The 18525-nt window shown below is 39.4% G+C and overlaps 1 protein-coding gene across 1 annotated transcript in view; it reads left to right on the top strand.

The window, feature by feature from the left end:
• Window positions 1–15828, top strand: part of TNIK (TRAF2 and NCK interacting kinase) — a 949249-nt gene extending 933421 nt beyond the window's left edge. Inside the window, 2 exon segments of the mRNA XM_053710136.1 lie at window positions 12512–12651; window positions 14050–15828. Of these exon segments, the coding sequence (XP_053566111.1) occupies window positions 12512–12651; window positions 14050–14133 (224 nt within the window). The 3' untranslated portion in view covers window positions 14134–15828.
• The last annotated feature ends 2697 nt before the right edge of the window (window positions 15829–18525 follow it).

The following is an 18525-nucleotide window of genomic DNA, read 5'->3' as shown; positions in this document are numbered from 1 at the left end:
TCTCAGCCGCCAGACTTTACATCCAGGGGAGTGGTCTCTCCATCCAGATGTATTTTCACAGATTGTTCAGATGAGGGGTCTTCCAGAGATAGATCTCATGGCCTCTCATCTAAAAAAGAAACTTCCCAGATACCTGTCCAGGTCCAGGGATGTTCAGGCGGAAGTGGATTCACTGACACTTCCTTGGTGTTATCATCCTGTTTACATTTTCCCGCCTCTAGTTCTCCTTCCAAGAGTGATCTCCAAAATCTTCATGGAACATTAATTTTTGTTGCTGGTGGCTCCAGCATGGCCACACAGGTTTTGGTATGCGGATTCTGATTTTTCATCAGGATAAGGCAATTTTGCGGACTTCTTTTCAGTTTTTACCTAAGGTTGTGAATTCTAACAACATTAATAGAGAAATTGTTGTCCCTTCTTTATGTCCTAATCCTAAGAATTCTTTGGAAAGGTCCTTACATTCTTTGGATGTGGTAAGAGCTTTGAAATATTATGTAGAAGCTACTAAAGATTTTAGGAAGACTTCCAGTCTATTTGTTTTATTTTCTGGTCCTAGGAAAGGTCAGAAGGATTCTGCTATTTTCTTGGCTTCTTGGTTGAAACTTTTGATTCATCAAGCTTATTTGGAGTCGGGTCAGGGCCCGTCTCAGAGAATTACAGCTCATTCTACTAGATCAGTATCCACTTTGTGTGCTTTTAAGAATGAAGCTTCAGTTGATCAGATTTGCAAAGCGGCAACTTGGTCCTCTTTGCATACTTTTACTAAATTCTACCGTTTTGATGTATTTGCTTCTTCGGAAGCAGTTTTTGGTAGAAAAGTTCTTCAGGCAGCTGTTTCAGTTTGATTCGTCTGCTTTTGATTTAAGTTTTTTTCTTTCAATTATGAAAATAAACGTATTTTTTTGGGTTGTGTATAAATTTTTTCAGCGGAAAATGGCTGTTTTTATTTTATTCCCTCCCTCTCTAGTGACTCTTGAGTGGAGATCCACATCTTGGGTATTGCTATACCATACGTCACTAGCTCATGGACTCTTGCCAATTACATGAAAGAAAACATAATTTATGTAAGAACTTACCTGATAAATTCATTTCCTTCATATTGGCAAGAGTCCATGAGGACCACCCTTTTTTATGGTGGTTATGATTTTTTGTATAAAGCACAATTATTTCCACATTTCTACTCCTTTCTTTATCACCCCACTGCTTGGCTATTCGTTAAACTGAATTGTGGGTGTGGTGAGGGGGTGTATTTATAGGCATTTTGAGGTTTGGGAAACTTTGCCCCTCCTGGTAGGATTGTATATCCCATACGTCACTAGCTCATGGACTCTTGCCAATATGAAAGAAATTAATTTATCAGGTAAGTTCTTACATAAATTATGTTTTTTAGATATTGCATAAAAATTCCATTAATACCAGATTAATAAAGGCTAGACTGTTTATAGATCTATTAATTTCTAATAGTTAGAGCAACAGCACCACAAGGGGACAAGCTCCCTAATATTTTCACAAATGTGAATTTCAATTTGTAACAGCTAAATGCTGTACTAGTATATAGGGGAGAGGAAAATATTCAATGCAATTTGTGGAAATGCAAGGGAGTTTTCCCACTAAAGAATGCGAGTATAGCACTCACTGTCCTGACTGTAAGGCGAAATATAAATTGCCTAAATTAAAACATAACTTTTAATATAAATTAATTATAAAACATAATTTATGCTTACCCGATAAATTTATTTCTCTTGTAGTGTATCCAGTCCACGGATCATCCATTACTTGTGGGATATTCTCCTTCCCAACAGGAAGTTGCAAGAGGATCACCCACAGCAGAGCTGCTATATAGCTCCTCCCCTCACTGCCATATTCAGTCATTCGACCGAAACAAGACGAGAAAGGAGAAACCATAGGGTGGTGACTGTAGTTTAAATAAAATTTAGACCTGCCTTAAAAAGACAGGGCGGGCCGTGGACTGGATACACTACAAGAGAAATAAATTTATCAGGTAAGCATAAATTATGTTTTCTCTTGTTAAGTGTATCCAGTCCACGGATCATCCATTACTTGTGGGATATCAATACCAAAGCTAAAGTACACGGATGATGGGAGGGACAAGGCAGGATTAAACGGAAGGAACCACTGCCTGAAGAACCTTTCTCCCAAAAACAGCCTCCGAAGAAGCAAAAGTATCAAATTTGTAAAATTTTGAAAAGGTGTGCAGCGAAGACCAAGTCGCAGCCTTGCAAATCTGTTCAACAGAGGCCTCATTTTTAAAGGCCCAGGTGGAAGCCACAGCTCTAGTAGAATGAGCTGTAATCTTTTCAGGGGGCTGCTGTCCAGCAGTCTCATAGGCTAAGCGAATTATGCTCCGAAGCCAAAAGGAAAGAGAGGTTGCCGAAGCTTTTTGACCTCTCCTCTGTCCAGAGTAAACGACAAACAGGGAAGATGTTTGGCGAAAATCTTTAGTAGCTTGTAAGTAAAACTTCAAGGCACGGACTACGTCCAGATTATGTAAAAGACGTTCCTTCTTTGAAGAAGGATTAGGACACAATGATGGAACAACAATCTCTTGATTGATATTTTTGTTAGAAACCACCTTAGGTAAAAACCCAGGTTTGGTACGCAGAACTACCTTATCTGCATGAAAAATCACATAAGGAGAATCGCATTGTAAGGCAGATAGCTCAGAGACTCTCCGAGCCGAGAAAATAGCCATCAAAAACAGAACTTTCCGAGATAAAAGTTTAATATCAATGGAATGAAGGGGTTCAAACGGAACTACTTGAAGAACTTTAAGAACCAAGTTTAAGTTCCATGGGGGAGCAACAGTTTTAAACACAGGCTTAATTCTAACCAAAGCCTGACAAAATGCCTGGACGTCTGGAACCTCTGCCAGACGCTTGTGCAAAAGAATAGACAGAGCAGAAATCTGTCCTTTTAAAGAGCTAGCTGATAATCATTTGTCCAAACCCTCTTGGAGAAAGGACAATATCCTAGGAATCCTAACCTTTCTCCATGAGTAATTCTTGGATTCACACCAATAAAGATTTTTACGCCATATCTTATGGTAGATTTTCCTGGTGACAGGCTTTTGTGCCTGTATTAAGGTATCAATGACTGACTCGGAGAAGCCACGCCTTGATAGGATCAAGCGTTCAATCTCCATGCAGTCAGTCTCAGAGAAATTAGATTTGGATGATTGAAGGGACCTTGTTTTAGAAGTCCATGGTAGAAAGGATGACATGTCCACTAGGTCTGCATACCAGGTCCTGCATGGCCACGCAGGCGCTATCAGAATCACCGATGCTCTCTCCTGCTTGATTTTGGCAATCAGTCGAGGGAGCAGAGGAAACGGTGGAAACACATAAGCCAGGTTGAAGAACCAAGGAGCTGCTAAAGCATCTATCAGCGTCGCTTCCGGGTCCCTGGACCTGGATCCGTAACAAGGAAGCTTCGCGTTCTGGCGAGACGCCATGAGATCCAGTTCTGGTTTGCCCCAACAATAGATCAGTTGAGCAAACACCTCCGGATGGAGTTCCCACTCCCCCGGATGAAAAGTCTGACGACTTAGAAAATCCGCCTCCCAGTTCTCTACACCTGGGATGTGGATCGCTGACAGGTGGCAAGAGTGAGACTCTGCCCAGCGAATTATCTTTGAGACTTCTAACATCGCTAAGGAACTCCTGGTTCCCCCTTGATGGTTGATGTAAGCCACAGTCGTGATGTTGTCCGACTGAAATCTGATGAACCTCAGGGTTGCTAACTGAGGCCAAGCTAGAAGAGCATTGTATATTGCTCTTAACTCCAGAATATTTATTGGGAGGAGTTTCTCCTCCTGAGTCCACGATCCCTGAGCCTTCAGGGAGTTCCAGACTGCGCCCCAACCTAGAAGGCTGGCATCTGTTGTTACAATCGTCCAATTTGGCCTGTGAAAGTTCATACCCTTGGACAGATGGACCCGAGATAGCCACCAGAGAAGAGAATCTCTGGTCTCTTGATCCAGATTTAGTAGAGGGGACAAATCTGTGTAATCCCCATTCCACTGACCTAGCATGCATAAATGCAGCGGTCTGAGATGCAGGCGTGCAAATGGCACTATGTCCATTGCCGCTACCATTAAGCCGATTACTTCCATGCACTGAGCCACTGACGGACGTGGAATGGAATGAAGGACACGGCAAGCATTTTAGAAGTTTTGATAACCTGGACTCCATCAGGTAAATTTTCATCTCTACAGAATCTATAAGAGTCCCTAGGAAGGTGACTCTTGTGAATGGGGATAGAGAACTCTTTTCCACGTTCACTTTCCACCCATGCGACCTCAGAAATGCCAGAACTATCTCTGTATGAGACTTGGCAATTTGAAAGCTTGACACCTGTATTAGGATGTCGTCTAGATACGGAGCCACCGCTATGCCTCGCGGTCTTAGAACCGCCAGAAGTGAGCCCAGAACCTTTGTAAAAATTCTCGGGGCTGTAGCCAATCCGAAGGGAAGAGCTACAAATTGGTAATGCCTGTCTAGAAAGGCAAACCTTAGGAACCGATGATGATCTTTGTGAATCGGTATGTGAAGGTAGGCATCCTTTAAATCCACTGTGGTGATGTACTGACCCTCTTGGATCATGGGTAGGATGGTCCGAATAGTTTCCATTTTGAATGATGGAACTCTGAGGAATTTGTTTAAGATCTTTAGATCCAGGATTGATCTGAAGGTTCCCTCTTTCTTGGGAACCACAAACAGATTTGAATAAAACCCTTGTCCCTGTTCCATCCGCGGAACTGGATGGATCACTCCCATTACTAGGAGGTCTTGCACACAGCTTAGGAATGCCTCTTTCTTTATCTGGTTTGCTGATAACCTTGAAAGATGAAATCTCCCTTGTGGAGGAGAAGCTTTGAAGTCCCGAAGATATCCCTGAGATATGATCTCCAACGCCCAGGGATCCTGAACATCTCTTGCCCACGCCTGGGCGAAGAGAGAAAGTCTGCCCCCCACTAGATCCTTTTCCGGATAGGGGGCCGTTCCTTCATGCTGTCTTGGGGGCAGCAGCAGGTTTTCTGGCCTGCTTCCCCTTGTTCCAGGACTGGTTAGGTTTCCAGGCCTGTCTGGGATGAGCAACAGTTCCCTCTTGTTTTGAAGCAGAGGAAGTTGATGCTGCCCCTGCCTTGAAATTTCGAAAGGCACGAAAATTAGACTGTTTGGCCTTTGATTTGGCCCTGTCCTGAGGAAGGGTATGACCCTTGCCTCCAGTAATGTCAGCAATGATTTCCTTCAAGCCAGGCCCGAATAAGGTCTGCCCCTTGAAAGGAATGTTGAGTAACTTAGATTTTGAAGTCACGTCAGCTGACCAGGATTTAAGCCATAGCGCCCTACGCGCCTGTATGGCGAATCCGGAATTCTTAGCCGTTAGTTTAGTCAAATGAACATTGGCATCAGAAACAAATGAGTTAGCTAGCTTAAGCGTTCTAAGCTTGTCCATAATTTCCTCCAATGGAGCTGTACGGATGGCCTCTTCCAGGGCCTCAAACCAGAATGCCGCTGCAGCAGTGACAGGCGCAATGCATGCAAGGGGCTGCAAAATAAAACCTTGTTGAATAAATATTTTCTTAAGGTAACCCTCCAATTTTTTATCCATTGGATCTGAAAAAGCACAACTGTCCTCAACCGGGATAGTGGTACGCTTTGCTAAAGTAGAAACTGCTCCCTCCACCTTAGGGACTGTCTGCCATAAGTCCCGTGTAGTGGCGTCTATTGCAAACATTTTTCTAAATATAGGAGGTGGGGAAAAGGGCACACCGGGTCTATCCCACTCCTTGCTAATAATTTCTGTAAGCCTTTTAGGTATAGGAAAAACGTCAGTACACACCGGCACCGCATAGTATCTATCCAGCCTACACAATTTCTCTGGAATTGCAACTGTGTTACAGTCATTCAGAGCAGCTAATACCTCCCCAAGCAATACACGGAGGTTCTCAAGCTTAAATTTAAAATTAGAAATCTCTGAATCAGGTTTCCCCGAGTCAGAGATGTCACCCACAGAATGAAGCTCTCCGTCCTCATGTTCTGCATACTGTGACGCAGTATCAGACATGGCTCTTACAGCATTTGCGTGCTCTGTATCTCTCCTAACTCCAGAGCTATCGCGCTTGCCTCTTAATTCAGGCAATCTAGATAATACCTCTGACAGGGTATTATTCATGATTGCAGCCATGTCCTGCACGATAATCGCTATGGGCGTCCCTGATGTAGTTGGCGCCATATCAGCGTGCGTCCCCTGAGCGGGAGGCGAAGGGTTTGACACGCGGGGAGAGTTAGTCGGCATAACTTCCCCCTCGACAGAACCCTCTGGTGATAATTCTTTTATAGATAAAGACTGATCTTTACTGTTTAAGGTGAAATCAATACATTTAGTACACATTCTCCTATGGGGCTCCACCATGGCTTTCAAACATAATGAACAAGTAGGTTCCTCTGTATCAGACATGTTTAAACAGACTAGCAATAAGACTAGCAAGCTTGGAAATCACTTAAACAAGTTTACAAGCAATATAAAAAACGTTACTGCGCCTTTAAGAAACACAAATTTGGTCCTAAATTTGAAATAACAGTGAAAAAAGACAGTTAAACTAACGAAATTTTTACAGTGTATGTAACAAGTTAGCAGAGCATTGCACCCACTTGCAAATGGATGATTAACCCCTTAATACCAAAAACGGAATAACAAATGACAAAAACGTTTTTTAAACAGTCACAACAACTGCCACAGCTCTACTGTGGCTTTTTACCTCCCTCAATACGACATTTGAAGCCCTTTGAGCCCTTCAGAGAAGTCCTGGAACATGCAGGAAGAAGCTGGATGTCTGTGTCTGTAATTTTTGCTGCGCAAAAAGCGCTAAAATAGACCCCTCCCACTCATATTACAACAGTGGGAAGCCCCAGGGAACTGTTTCCAGGCAAAATTCAAGCCAGCCATGTGGAGAAAACTAGGCCCCAATAAGTTTTATCACCAAACATATATAAAAAACGATTAAACATGCCAGCAAACGTTTTAAAATACACTTTTATAAGAGTATGTATCTCTATTAATAAGCCTGATACCAGTCGCTATCACTGCATTTAAGGCTTTACTTACATTACTTTGGTATCAGCAGCATTTTCTAGCAAATTCCATCCCTAGAAAAATATTAACTGCACATACCTTATTGCAGGAAAACCTGCACGCCATTCCCCCTCTGAAGTAACCTCACTCCTCAAAATATGTGAGAACAGCAAAGGATCTTAGTTACTTCTGCTAAGATCATAGAAAACGCAGGCAGATTCTTCTTCTAAATACTGCCTGAGATAAACAGTACACTCCGGTACCATTTAAAAATAACAAACTTTTGATTGAAGAAATAAACTAAGTATAAAACACCACAGTCCTCTTACGACCTCCATCTTTGTTGAGAGTTGCAAGAGAATGACTGGGTATGGCAGTGAGGGGAGGAGCTATATAGCAGCTCTGCTGTGGGTGATCCTCTTGCAACTTCCTGTTGGGAAGGAGAATATACCACAAGTAATGGATGATCCGTGGACTGGATACACTTAACAAGAGAAAAAGGGTTTACATAGAATTTAAAAACCAAGGATGGAGTAGTTATGAATAAATAACCTTAAAGGAACATTAACCCCTTAACGACACGCGTCGTACAGGGTACGTCTTGCACAAACTGGTCTTTAAAGACCAGCGACGTACCCTGTACGACGTTGGGGTTGAAAGCGGCTGGAAGCGATCCTGATCGTTTCCAGCCACTTTCCGGTTATTGTAGTGATGCCTCGATATCGAGGCATCACTGCAATAACATTTTTCCCCATCCGATGCAGAGAGAGCCACTCTGTGGCCCTCTCTGCACCGGACATCGATGCCGCGATCGTTGGTGGGTGGGAGCAGACGTGGGAGGCGGGTGGGCGGCGATCGATGGCTTACCGGTAGGCGGGATCGTGCACAGGGGAGGCGGGCGGGCGCGTGCACGGGGAGGGAGCGGGTGGGAACCATTACACTATGGAACAGTGGTTTCTATTTAGAGGGAGAGAGGGGGGATAAATATGTTAATCGAAGGGATCTGGGAGGGGGTGGGGGTTTAGTCTTGGGGGGGGAAGCTACACTACAGAAAAGTGGGGGGAAAATTTAAAATATACATTTTTTTTGTAAACTGGGTACTGGCAGACAGCTGCCAGTACCCAAGATGGCTCCCAATAATGTAGAGGGGGAGGGTTAGAGAGCTGTTTGGGGGGGGATCAGGGAGGTTTGGGGCTAAGAGGGATCCTACACAGCAGCATATGTAAATATGCTCAAAAGAAAGAAAAAAAAGATACCTTTTATTTTAGTACTGGCAGACTTTCTGCCAGTACTTAAGATGGCGGGGACAATTGTGGGGTGGGGGAGGGAAGAGAGCTGTTTGGGAGGGATCAGTGGGTCTGATGTGTCAGGTGGGAGGCTGATCTCTACACTAAAGCTAAAATTAACCCTGCAAGCTCCCTACAAGATCCCTAATTAACCCCTTCACTGCTAGCCATAATACACGTGTGATGTGCAGCGGCATTTAGCAGCCTTCTAATTACCAAAAAGCATTGCCAAAGCCATATATGTCTGCTATTTCTGAACAAAGGGGATACCAGAGAAGCATTTACAACCATTTGTGCCATAATTGCACAAGCTGTTTGTAAATAATTTCAGTGAGAAACCTAAAATTGCGAAAATAAATTACGTTTTTTTTAAATTTGATCGCATTTGGCGGTGAAATGGTGGCATTAAATTTACCAAAATGGGCCTAGATCAATACTTTGGGTTGTCTACTACACTAAAGCTAAAATTAACTCTACAAGCTCCCTACATGCTCCCTAATTAACCCCTTCACTGCTGGGCATAAAACACGTGTGGCGCGCAGTGGCATTTAGCAGCCTTCTAATTACCAAAAAGCAACGCCAAAGCCATATAAGTCTGCTATTTCTGAACAAAGGGGATCCCAGAGAAGCACTTACAACCATTTATGCCATAATTGCACAAGTTGTTTGTAAATAATTTCTGTGAGAAACCTAAAGTTTGTGAAAAAGTTACCATTTTTTTTTTATTTGATCGCATTTGGCGGTGAAATGGTGGCATGAAATATACCAAAATGGGCCTAGATCAATACTTTGGTACTTTGGGATGTCTTCTAAAAAAATATATATACATGTCAAGGGATATTTAGGTATTCCCGACAGATATCAGGGTTCCAATGTAACTAGCGCTCATTTTGAAAAAAAGTGGTTTTGAAATAGCAAAGTGCTACTTGTATTTATGGCCCTATAACTTGCAAAAAAAGCAAAGAAGATGTAAACATTGGGTATTTCTAAACTCAGGACAAATTTTAGAAACTATTTAGCATGGTTGTTTTTTGGTGGTTGTAGATGTGTAACAGATTTTGGGGGTCAAAGTTAGAAAAAGTGTGTTTTTTTCCATTTTTTCCTCATATTTTATAATATTTTTAATAGTAAATTATAAGATATGATGAAAATAATCGTATCTTTAGAAAGTTCATTTAGTGGCGAGAAAAACGGTATATAATATGTGTGGGTACAGTAAACGAGTAAGAGGAAAATTACAGCTAAACACAAACACCGCAGAAATGTAAAAATAGCCCTGGTCCTTAAGGGAAAGAAATTTAAAAATGGCCGTGTCCTTAAGGGGTTAAACACTAAATACATGCTAGATAGAATGATGCATTCAAAGAAAAGATTAGATGTATTTTTTAAAGTTTCATTAGTTGTTTAAAAAGTGACAAAATAAGTGCAAAGTTTTAGTGTCTATAAAACACTGGGAGCTGCCATGTTGTAACTTGTGTTACCTTCTCTGCTGTGGCCAATTAGGGTCAGTTATAAATAGGTCACTAGAGTGAGCAGCCAATGGTTGTGCTGGATTTAACAGTGTTCTGCACTTCCATTTTTAACAGGAACTGAAAAGCTCACAATTTTAGAATGGGATTACAGGCAAAGAGGACAAAATAAATAATGAAAGTATATTGCAGAGTTGTTTTATTATATACAATTTATCATTTGTATTACCATCTCAAAGTGTTTAATGTCCCTTTAATATATTTAAATCATGAAAGTAGGCCTCTGAGGTATGATAGCCATGATAAATATTAAGGTAGTGTAACCAACGTGGGTAGATTATAGTAAGATATCAGTAATGCAATAGATGTATGTTATATATGTTACAAACCGGTTATCAATACCTATTGGGGTAAAAAGGAAAAATTTCCCCCTAGTTTGGCATTCTAATTTATTTGATCTAGAAAGGGTACTGCTGGATGGCCATCTAAATCATAATATGGGTGGATCACTATATATGTGGAGTTATGAAACATATGAATGGGCACAATACAGAGAACAAACTGCACATGCGTACAGTCACCACAATCGTGCATGCGTTACAAATTTACAGCCCATAACATTGAAACATAGCTTATAAACTGAATTCCTATTAGGTACCTCAATATTAATGCAAGGGTTTATTAAACCATAACCTTTTACTACTATCACTCTGTTTGTAAATACTGCAGCTTGCTAAAGCATAACATTACTTTAACTCTTCTACTAAACACCCAATTATAAGTAGAAGGGGGTTACTATATAATCATAGATTACTAACCTATTGGACTTAATACACTGCAAGTGTTAACGTACTAAAGAGTGCTATATAGGGGATATCCAAATATTTATCACAGTTATAATGGATCTGTAATTATCCGTCCGGTATCCCATGGCATTTAGGTAAAAAGTTACAGTTGATGGGATAAAGAGATGGAACATACACGTGTTTAAGCACTACACATCTTTCCCCAATTTACTCAATAACTACCAGTACATATTGGATATAATATTTAGATATCCAGTAATACTAGAAGCAATTTACTTAAGTTTGGAGTAAGCTGTATCACATTCATTACCACTGATATATTGTGTGTACTAGTTCACAAATCCTACCCATTCATATGTTTCATAACTCCACATATATAGTGATCCACCCATATTATGATCTAGATGGCCATCCAGCAGTACCCTTTCTAGATCAAATAAATTAGAATGCCAAACTAGGGGGAACATTTTCCTTTTTACCCCAATAGGTATTGATAACCGGTTTGTAACATATATAACATACATCTATTGCATTACTGATATCTTACTATAATCTACCCATGTTGGTTACACTACATTAATATTTATCATGGCTATCATACCTCAGAGGCCTACTTTCATGATTTAAGTATATTAAGGTTATTTATTCATAACTACTTCATCCTTGGTTTTTAAATTCTATGTAAACCCTTTTTATAATTAATTTATATTAAAAGTTATGTTTTTATTTAGGCAATTTAAATTTCGTCTTACAGTCAGGACAGTGAGTGCTATACTCGCATTCTTTAGTGGAAAACTCCCTTGCATTTCCACAAATTGCATTGAATGTTTATAGATCTATGTAATCTTTTTTACTTATGGTAACAATTGGTTATGAAGCAGTGAAAATATAGAGCGCTTACAGTCTTCACAAAGTTCTAGTGAGTATCACGATCGCATAGTAATGAATGAATGTATTTATTCATTGAAAGCTATGTTTCAATGTTATGGGCTGTAAATTTGTAACGCATGCACGATTGCGGTGACTGTACGCACGCGCAGTTTGTTCTCTGTATTGTGCACAAGCTTTGCGGTGACGTAGTGAGCGTGTGGGACCACTCGCAAAGTAACTAGTGCCGAATAAGGAAGTGGTGGAGGGGAGGAGTCACCATGTAAAACACCGGTATAATATCCTTTGAATTTATATAAAAAAGACAAACAATATTGAAAAATGAAGTTAGCGACTTTAATGCTGATAGGATGCATTCCAGTATCATAAAACTGACCTTCACTCTAAGTGGTTTGAATCTCACAGTTATTACACCTTTGAATATAAATATGCCTCATTTCATATCTCTAGCTTTAGGCAACCATTTATGGATAGAGAGAGTGCCTCATTTTGTGTTTTTTTGCAGATTGAGTGACATATTTATTTATATCTTTTTCTTTTGTGACAAATCCTTTTAATATTTAAATATAAGGTTACAGTGGTGTGGTGTCTGTTGATGCTGCATCTGCTCTGTTTAGATAGTAAACCTCACTAGATCCCAGCATAAAGTGTAGATACAGAATATACAGCCAAACATGATTTCCTTGTTGAAAATGCTATATTAACAGTTATTTAATATATTACATACCCCGCTTCTAAGTAGCAGCCGTCAGCCCCCCCATGAAGACTTTTTTTCACATCTTTGGCCAGCAGACAAAACAGCCAATAGGAATTGCACCTCATGCTCTATGTAAAACGTTTGCACTATTGTTAATGGGCTTTTCTTGAACCTGCACATGCACAATCAGCAGTGTGCTCCAATGCGCACTTGCAGGGAAAGCCTATACATAAATCATTTTAACCTTTGTTTTTTGTTTCTTTACAGCGTATATCCATTCTAACCAAATAATGGGCTGGGGAGAGAAAGCTATTGAAATCCGGTCAGTGGAAACCGGGCATCTTGATGGCGTATTCATGCATAAAAGAGCCCAGAGGTTAAAATTTCTATGTGAAAGAAATGACAAGGTAAACTTGCATGAAAGATGAATATGTTTTAAATATAAAAATCTTGAATTCTTTGTAAGTTGTAACCACATTCAGCAAAATATTCCTTCACCTACTGACATAATAGTAATTATTTACACATATCAATCATTGTTGTTTTTTTGTGTTTACATTATGTAGGTAATTTTGCAGCTTTTTTCGGGGGTCACAAACCAAATAAAGTTCATCACTGTTCCCTCTAAGACCAGTTTTTTTGTGCGGCCCTGCAGTGAAACAGTTAATCAAGTAACCACACCCAGCAATTAGCAAACATTGCACAATGCAGACTGGAAGGTATGGTTCTCTTATTAACTGTTTCACTGCTGGGCCGCACACAAAACTGGCCTTAGAGGGAACACTGAAGTTCACCAGTGCTGTACTTACCCCTACCACATTTAAATAGGCACATTTGTATAATAAAAATGAAAAAATCCTTAATTAAACTCATGTTCAGAAACCACAAAGAATTGCTGCTTTTGAGCCAATCAGGAGTGGCCAGTCCTGCGCAGGAATTGTAGAGGAGCATGCTTTGTGCATGAATATAACAGTATTGTACCCCTGCTAATTGCCAAGGAACATTCTGTAGGAATAAAATGTTATTATTACGATAGAATGTTCTTATAATTTATTTATTTTTTATCAGAAGCTCTCACACAAACTCATAAAAAGACCAGGTAAAAAAAAGTCTGTATGTCTATTAAAACTAAATAGGAGTTTGCATTTTCTGTTTAGATAGGTAATGGTATAATTTAATTGTGGTAATGGTCACAGAATGGTGTAAAAAGCTTATAACAAAATGTAAAAGAAAATGCTATGTTTATGAATCTGTTTAATCAACTTTGGGGCAATTTTAGAAACTCAAGAAATACTGGTAGTACGACTGGTGCTTCTTAACATGTCAGAGGTTAGTTTGGGTTAACTGACAACCCCAGTGGGGGAGGAGGGGGGTTAAATGAGCAATTACTCATACAGTCTTAAATTCCAGCAGCTGGTGCTGCTCTGGAGGCCCTTAAGGACAGGTTCTCTTTGGGCATGATTCTGCAAAGCTCTCTTGATTGACAAGATTCCATAAGAAGCCTTATCACTACTAAGTCTTTTAGGGAATGCTCTTAAAGCAATTATTACTTAGAAAATTGTGTATCTCATTAAGAGGTGTTCCCTAATGTTGTGTATGTGACATAGAGGCACGTACATTATCTTTTTCAGTAAAATAAGCTGATGTTTTCTCTCCATGCTGGTGAGCTTTTGAGAATCAGGCCCTTTGTGAGAACCTTGTCCGCACGAAGAATGATGAATGGGGGCCTATACATTTTGTTCTTTATTTATACAGTTTTGCTGTAGATTTATTAAATATCAATATGTTTTTCTTTTCTTGTCCAGGTGTTCTTTGCATCTGTGCGTTCAGGAGGCAGTAGTCAAGTATTTTTTATGACATTGAACAGAAACTGCATGATGAACTGGTAACGGAGCCCTACAAGCACTTTTCTCTCCATGGCATTATTTTTAAAGTACATTTGGATTTTTAGATGTGCACTGCCTCACAGGACAAGCTGCTGCCATCAATCCCAGCTGTGGATTTGTGTTTTCACTCTCTGTGGTACAGAAAATGTCCCAAGGATACCGAAGCCTTGCCCTGGAGCAAGAATTGCAGACTTTGCACTTTCCAGACTGGGAACAATATGATTCTGAGGCCTACAGATAAAGCTGTGTTATAGTGGCTTGTTAATTTTACCTTTTCATTGTGTCTTACTTTGTAAGAATGGGAAAAAAGAAAAAAAAAAGTGTCCTAAATTGAGCCAGTTTGTTGATTTTCTGTCTGCCTGCTCTCGCATTAAGTATACATATGTTGTAAAATTACTGAGTAAGATGAGACAGCACAATAAATGTACCTTTTCTCTTTCGCTGAAGGTGAAGGCTGTATAGCTGGGTAATTATAAATCTTCTTGCCTTCAAAAACCTGAATGTTGCTTTTTGACAGCAACGGCCTAATATGTTTTTAATGGAATTCAAAAGTTTCCCCCTGTTTTGGGAAACGTAATTTAAATGGCTAAACTTCTAGCCTTAGTCTAAAGACATTATATGCCATTGGTCAGTCCGTAAAAAACCTACCAATACATATACAGCGATCTGTGTTGGTACGGGCAGCACTGCCCATTGGGAAGAAAATACTGACAATTCTAAGCTTGTATTCATTTTGTATAATATGCAACAAGTTAGGGCAAAACAGAAAGAGATAATAGACAAGGTGAATTTGGAGTGATATTTTCTTCAAATCTCCCAATAGCACTCTTTCTAAAGAATTCAGTTATTCAAATAGATAGCTGAACCTGCAATAAAAGGACTTCTGCCAACAACATTCTTACAGTCAAACGTTTAAGCTTTACCTGCCATTGCTGTAAAGATAAACAGATCTTTTTACCCCAAAATTACCCAACATACAGTAAATGACCACATCTGTGCAAAAAAAACATGTATGTACTTAGTTCAGGTGAAAAAAATGCTCTAATTTAATGATAAATAAGTGTATCAGAAGTTTATTTTAATAGCTACAAGCATGGCTGGCTGTGGTAATAGGGCAATTGTGTTGCGCTTTTTTATCTTTTTTTTTTTTACGATTAACATTTTGTTTGTACCTACCTCGTTTTGTCTTTTTTTTTTTTTTATCTTTTTTTTTTTCTTCTTCAAGTGTCTTCTTGTTCAGCAGTTCAAATTGGGATTTGCTATTTCTCTGGGTACTTGAAGAACTGTGTTAGCAATTCACAAAAAGTAACATTTGGGTTTTTGTCATACAACTCTACAGAAATGTTCATTATAAATTGTATGACTCTAAAAATTCTTATGTTGTTTACATTTTGGTTGACCATTTTAACAAGAGGCACCTACAATGCAGGAATTAGCATAAACAGAGTTAGTTTAGTATTTATTTATCAGATATAAATAAAAGCTACACACTCTTATCCTCAATAATTTAATTGCAATAGGTTTTCTTTTGTTGCTGTGATTGTAATTTGCTTGGTGCTTTTTAACATTTTGTTGCTAACTGATCTTTTTTTTTTAATTAAAACATTCAGAACACCCATTATAAATGATTTTTTTTTATTGTGGGTTTTTTTTGGGTACAGTTATGAAATAAAAGGGATATATTGTGTTTGAACAAGATTATTTGTGAATGTGTTTTTAATAAGTTTTTAGTACTTAACAAAGCAATGCATACAGCAATATTAATAAACGAGTAAATGAAAACTTAATATAGTATCACTTAAACATTGCTGTAAAAGCAGAGGCTGAAAATATCTGGCGTACAGGGCCGGCTCAACCATGGAACCAAGGAGGTCCAATGGACCCAGGCAGCACTTGACAAGGGGCAGCACGTCAGTGACTGAGTCAGTCACTGTCAAACCCAAACCACTCCTGTCCTGTGTCTCTGTAGGGAAAGTCGCAGGTTTCCAGCAGCATAACCTCATCATGCACAAAGATACAGAACCAGTCAGGTACGACATTCAAGGTAGGAAAAGTGCATCTCTTCCCTAACGGGTGTTATGCAATGCCATGGATGTGGGACCATTCTCCTCTCAGGGAGGCCTCCAGCCTCCATTATCTCTGTTTTGTAAAAAGGGTGTAGGGTTATAGAGCACTAGGAGGTACGGATGGATGTTCAGCATAGACTAGCTAGTTTTCGCCGCAAATGGCATTGGCTTATACAAGCCAACAATTGAAAGAAAAAGGGAGCCAATGGCACTACTAATCATATTAAAGAGCTCTTAGTAACTCTATTTTTAATGATTAATATACGTTTGTAATCGTCAATATGAACAATTCTGAGTCAATTGGTGCTATGTACTGATTTAAAGCTTAGAAGATTGTTAGTGGCTGAAAGGTAAACCACTGAGAGAGTACATATGTAGCACTCAAGAGCTATGTTTGGATATGTTGCAGTTTGTTGCTTAATATAAAGACTTAGTTATTAGTGTATATTCAGATCTCTGAGGAGACAGAGTCAAAATTTCTAAAATTAAAACTTAACTTTTATTGTTTTGACACTACTAAAAGTATGCGGGAAAGAAAGTTAATTAAAAACACATACAATAATCTGGCTTCTTATTGAAGTGATATACTGGGTTATGGAGTACAAAGTTGTTCAGAGAGTGAATTTAATTGATTATGGGCTTAAGTTAATGGAAAAGTTCACCAAATACCAGTATTGTGCGTATACGTTAAATATGCGACATTTAACGTATACACACAATTTTGTGCATTAAAAGCTAGAGAAGAACATACTATTAGGATCCAATATTACTATTAAAAAATATCTTATATCAAGAGACAGCGCAACGCTCAAATATCTTACAAACATAGATTAACACGCATACCCATACAGTGTTATGGGTTAAGCAACCAATTTATATCTACAACCCATTCGCCAATACTATAGTCACTAAGATATCAGTCTAAAACCGAATAGGATATGGACAACAGTATCTAACATAGATCAAATAATATTATACTGGTATTTGGTGAACTTTTCCATTAACTTAAGCCCATAATCAATTAAATTCACTCTCTGAACAACTTTGTACTCCATAACCCAGTATATCACTTCAATAAGAAGCCAGATTATTGTATGTGTTTTTAATTAACTTTCTTTCCCGCATACTTTTAGTAGTGTCAAAACAATAAAAGTTAAGTTTTAATTTAAGAAATTTTGACTCTGTCTCCTCAGAGATCTGAATATACACTATTAACTAACGGCTAGATTACGAGTTTTGCGTTAGGGTAAAACAGCAGCGTTAAGAGGTCCTAACGCTGCTTTTTTACGCCCGCTGCCCGTCTTGAAGGTTTAGGGTGACCGCACACTTCTTTGGTCTTACCGCAAAACGACTTACGTAAACTTCGGACCACTTCTGCCCGGCTTGGATGAAGACTTCTGCCCGTCTGGAGGACCACTTCGCCCGGCTTGGATGAAAACGTCTCCCGGTAAGTCAATCTTCAGGGGCTTAGTGTTAGGTTAATAGTTAATAACTATTTAATAACTATTCTACCTAGTTAAAATAAATACAAACTTGCCTGTAAAATAAAAATAAACCCCAAGCTAGCTACAATGTAACTATTAGTTATATTGTAGCTAGCTTAGGGTTTATTTTAGAGGTAAGTATTTAGTTTTAAATAGGAATAATTTAGTTAATAATAGGAATATTTATTTAGATTTATTTATATTTAAGTTAGGGGGTGTTAGGTTTAGGGTTAGACTTAGGTTTAGGGGTTAATAACTTTAATATAGTGGCGGCGACGTTGGGGGCGGCAGATTAGGGGTTAATAAGTGTAGGTAGGTGGCGGCGACATTGGGGGCGGCAGAGTAGGGGTTAATAAATATAATGTAGGGTTCAGCGATGTTGGGGGCAGCAGATTAGGGGTTCATAAGTATTATGTAGGTGGCGGCGGTGTCCAGAGCGGTAGATTAGGGGTTAATAATATAATGCAGGTGGCAGCGATGTCGGGGGCGGCAGATTAGGGGTTAATAAGTGTAATATTAGGGGTGTTTAGACTCGGGTTCACGTTAGGGTGTTAGGTGTAGACATAACTTTTATTTCCCCATAGGAATTAATGGGGCTGCGTTAGGAGCTAAACGCTGCTTTTTTGCAGGTGTTAGACTTTTTTTCAGCTGGCTCTCCCCGTTGATTCCTATGGGGAAATTGTGCACGAGCACGTACGACCAGCTCACCGCTGACTTAAGCAGCGCTGGTATTGGAGTGCGGTAATGAGCAAAATTTTGCTCAACGCTCACTTCTTGTCTTTTAACTACAGGTTTCTGAAAACTCATAATACCAGCGCTGCAGGTAAGTGAGCAGTGAGAGAAAA

The sequence above is a fragment of the Bombina bombina genome, chromosome 4 (assembly GCF_027579735.1).
Source record: "Bombina bombina isolate aBomBom1 chromosome 4, aBomBom1.pri, whole genome shotgun sequence".
NCBI lineage: Eukaryota > Metazoa > Chordata > Amphibia > Anura > Bombinatoridae > Bombina > Bombina bombina.
The sequence above is the reverse complement of the archived record's forward strand: the minus strand, read 5'-3'. Positions and strand labels throughout refer to the sequence as shown.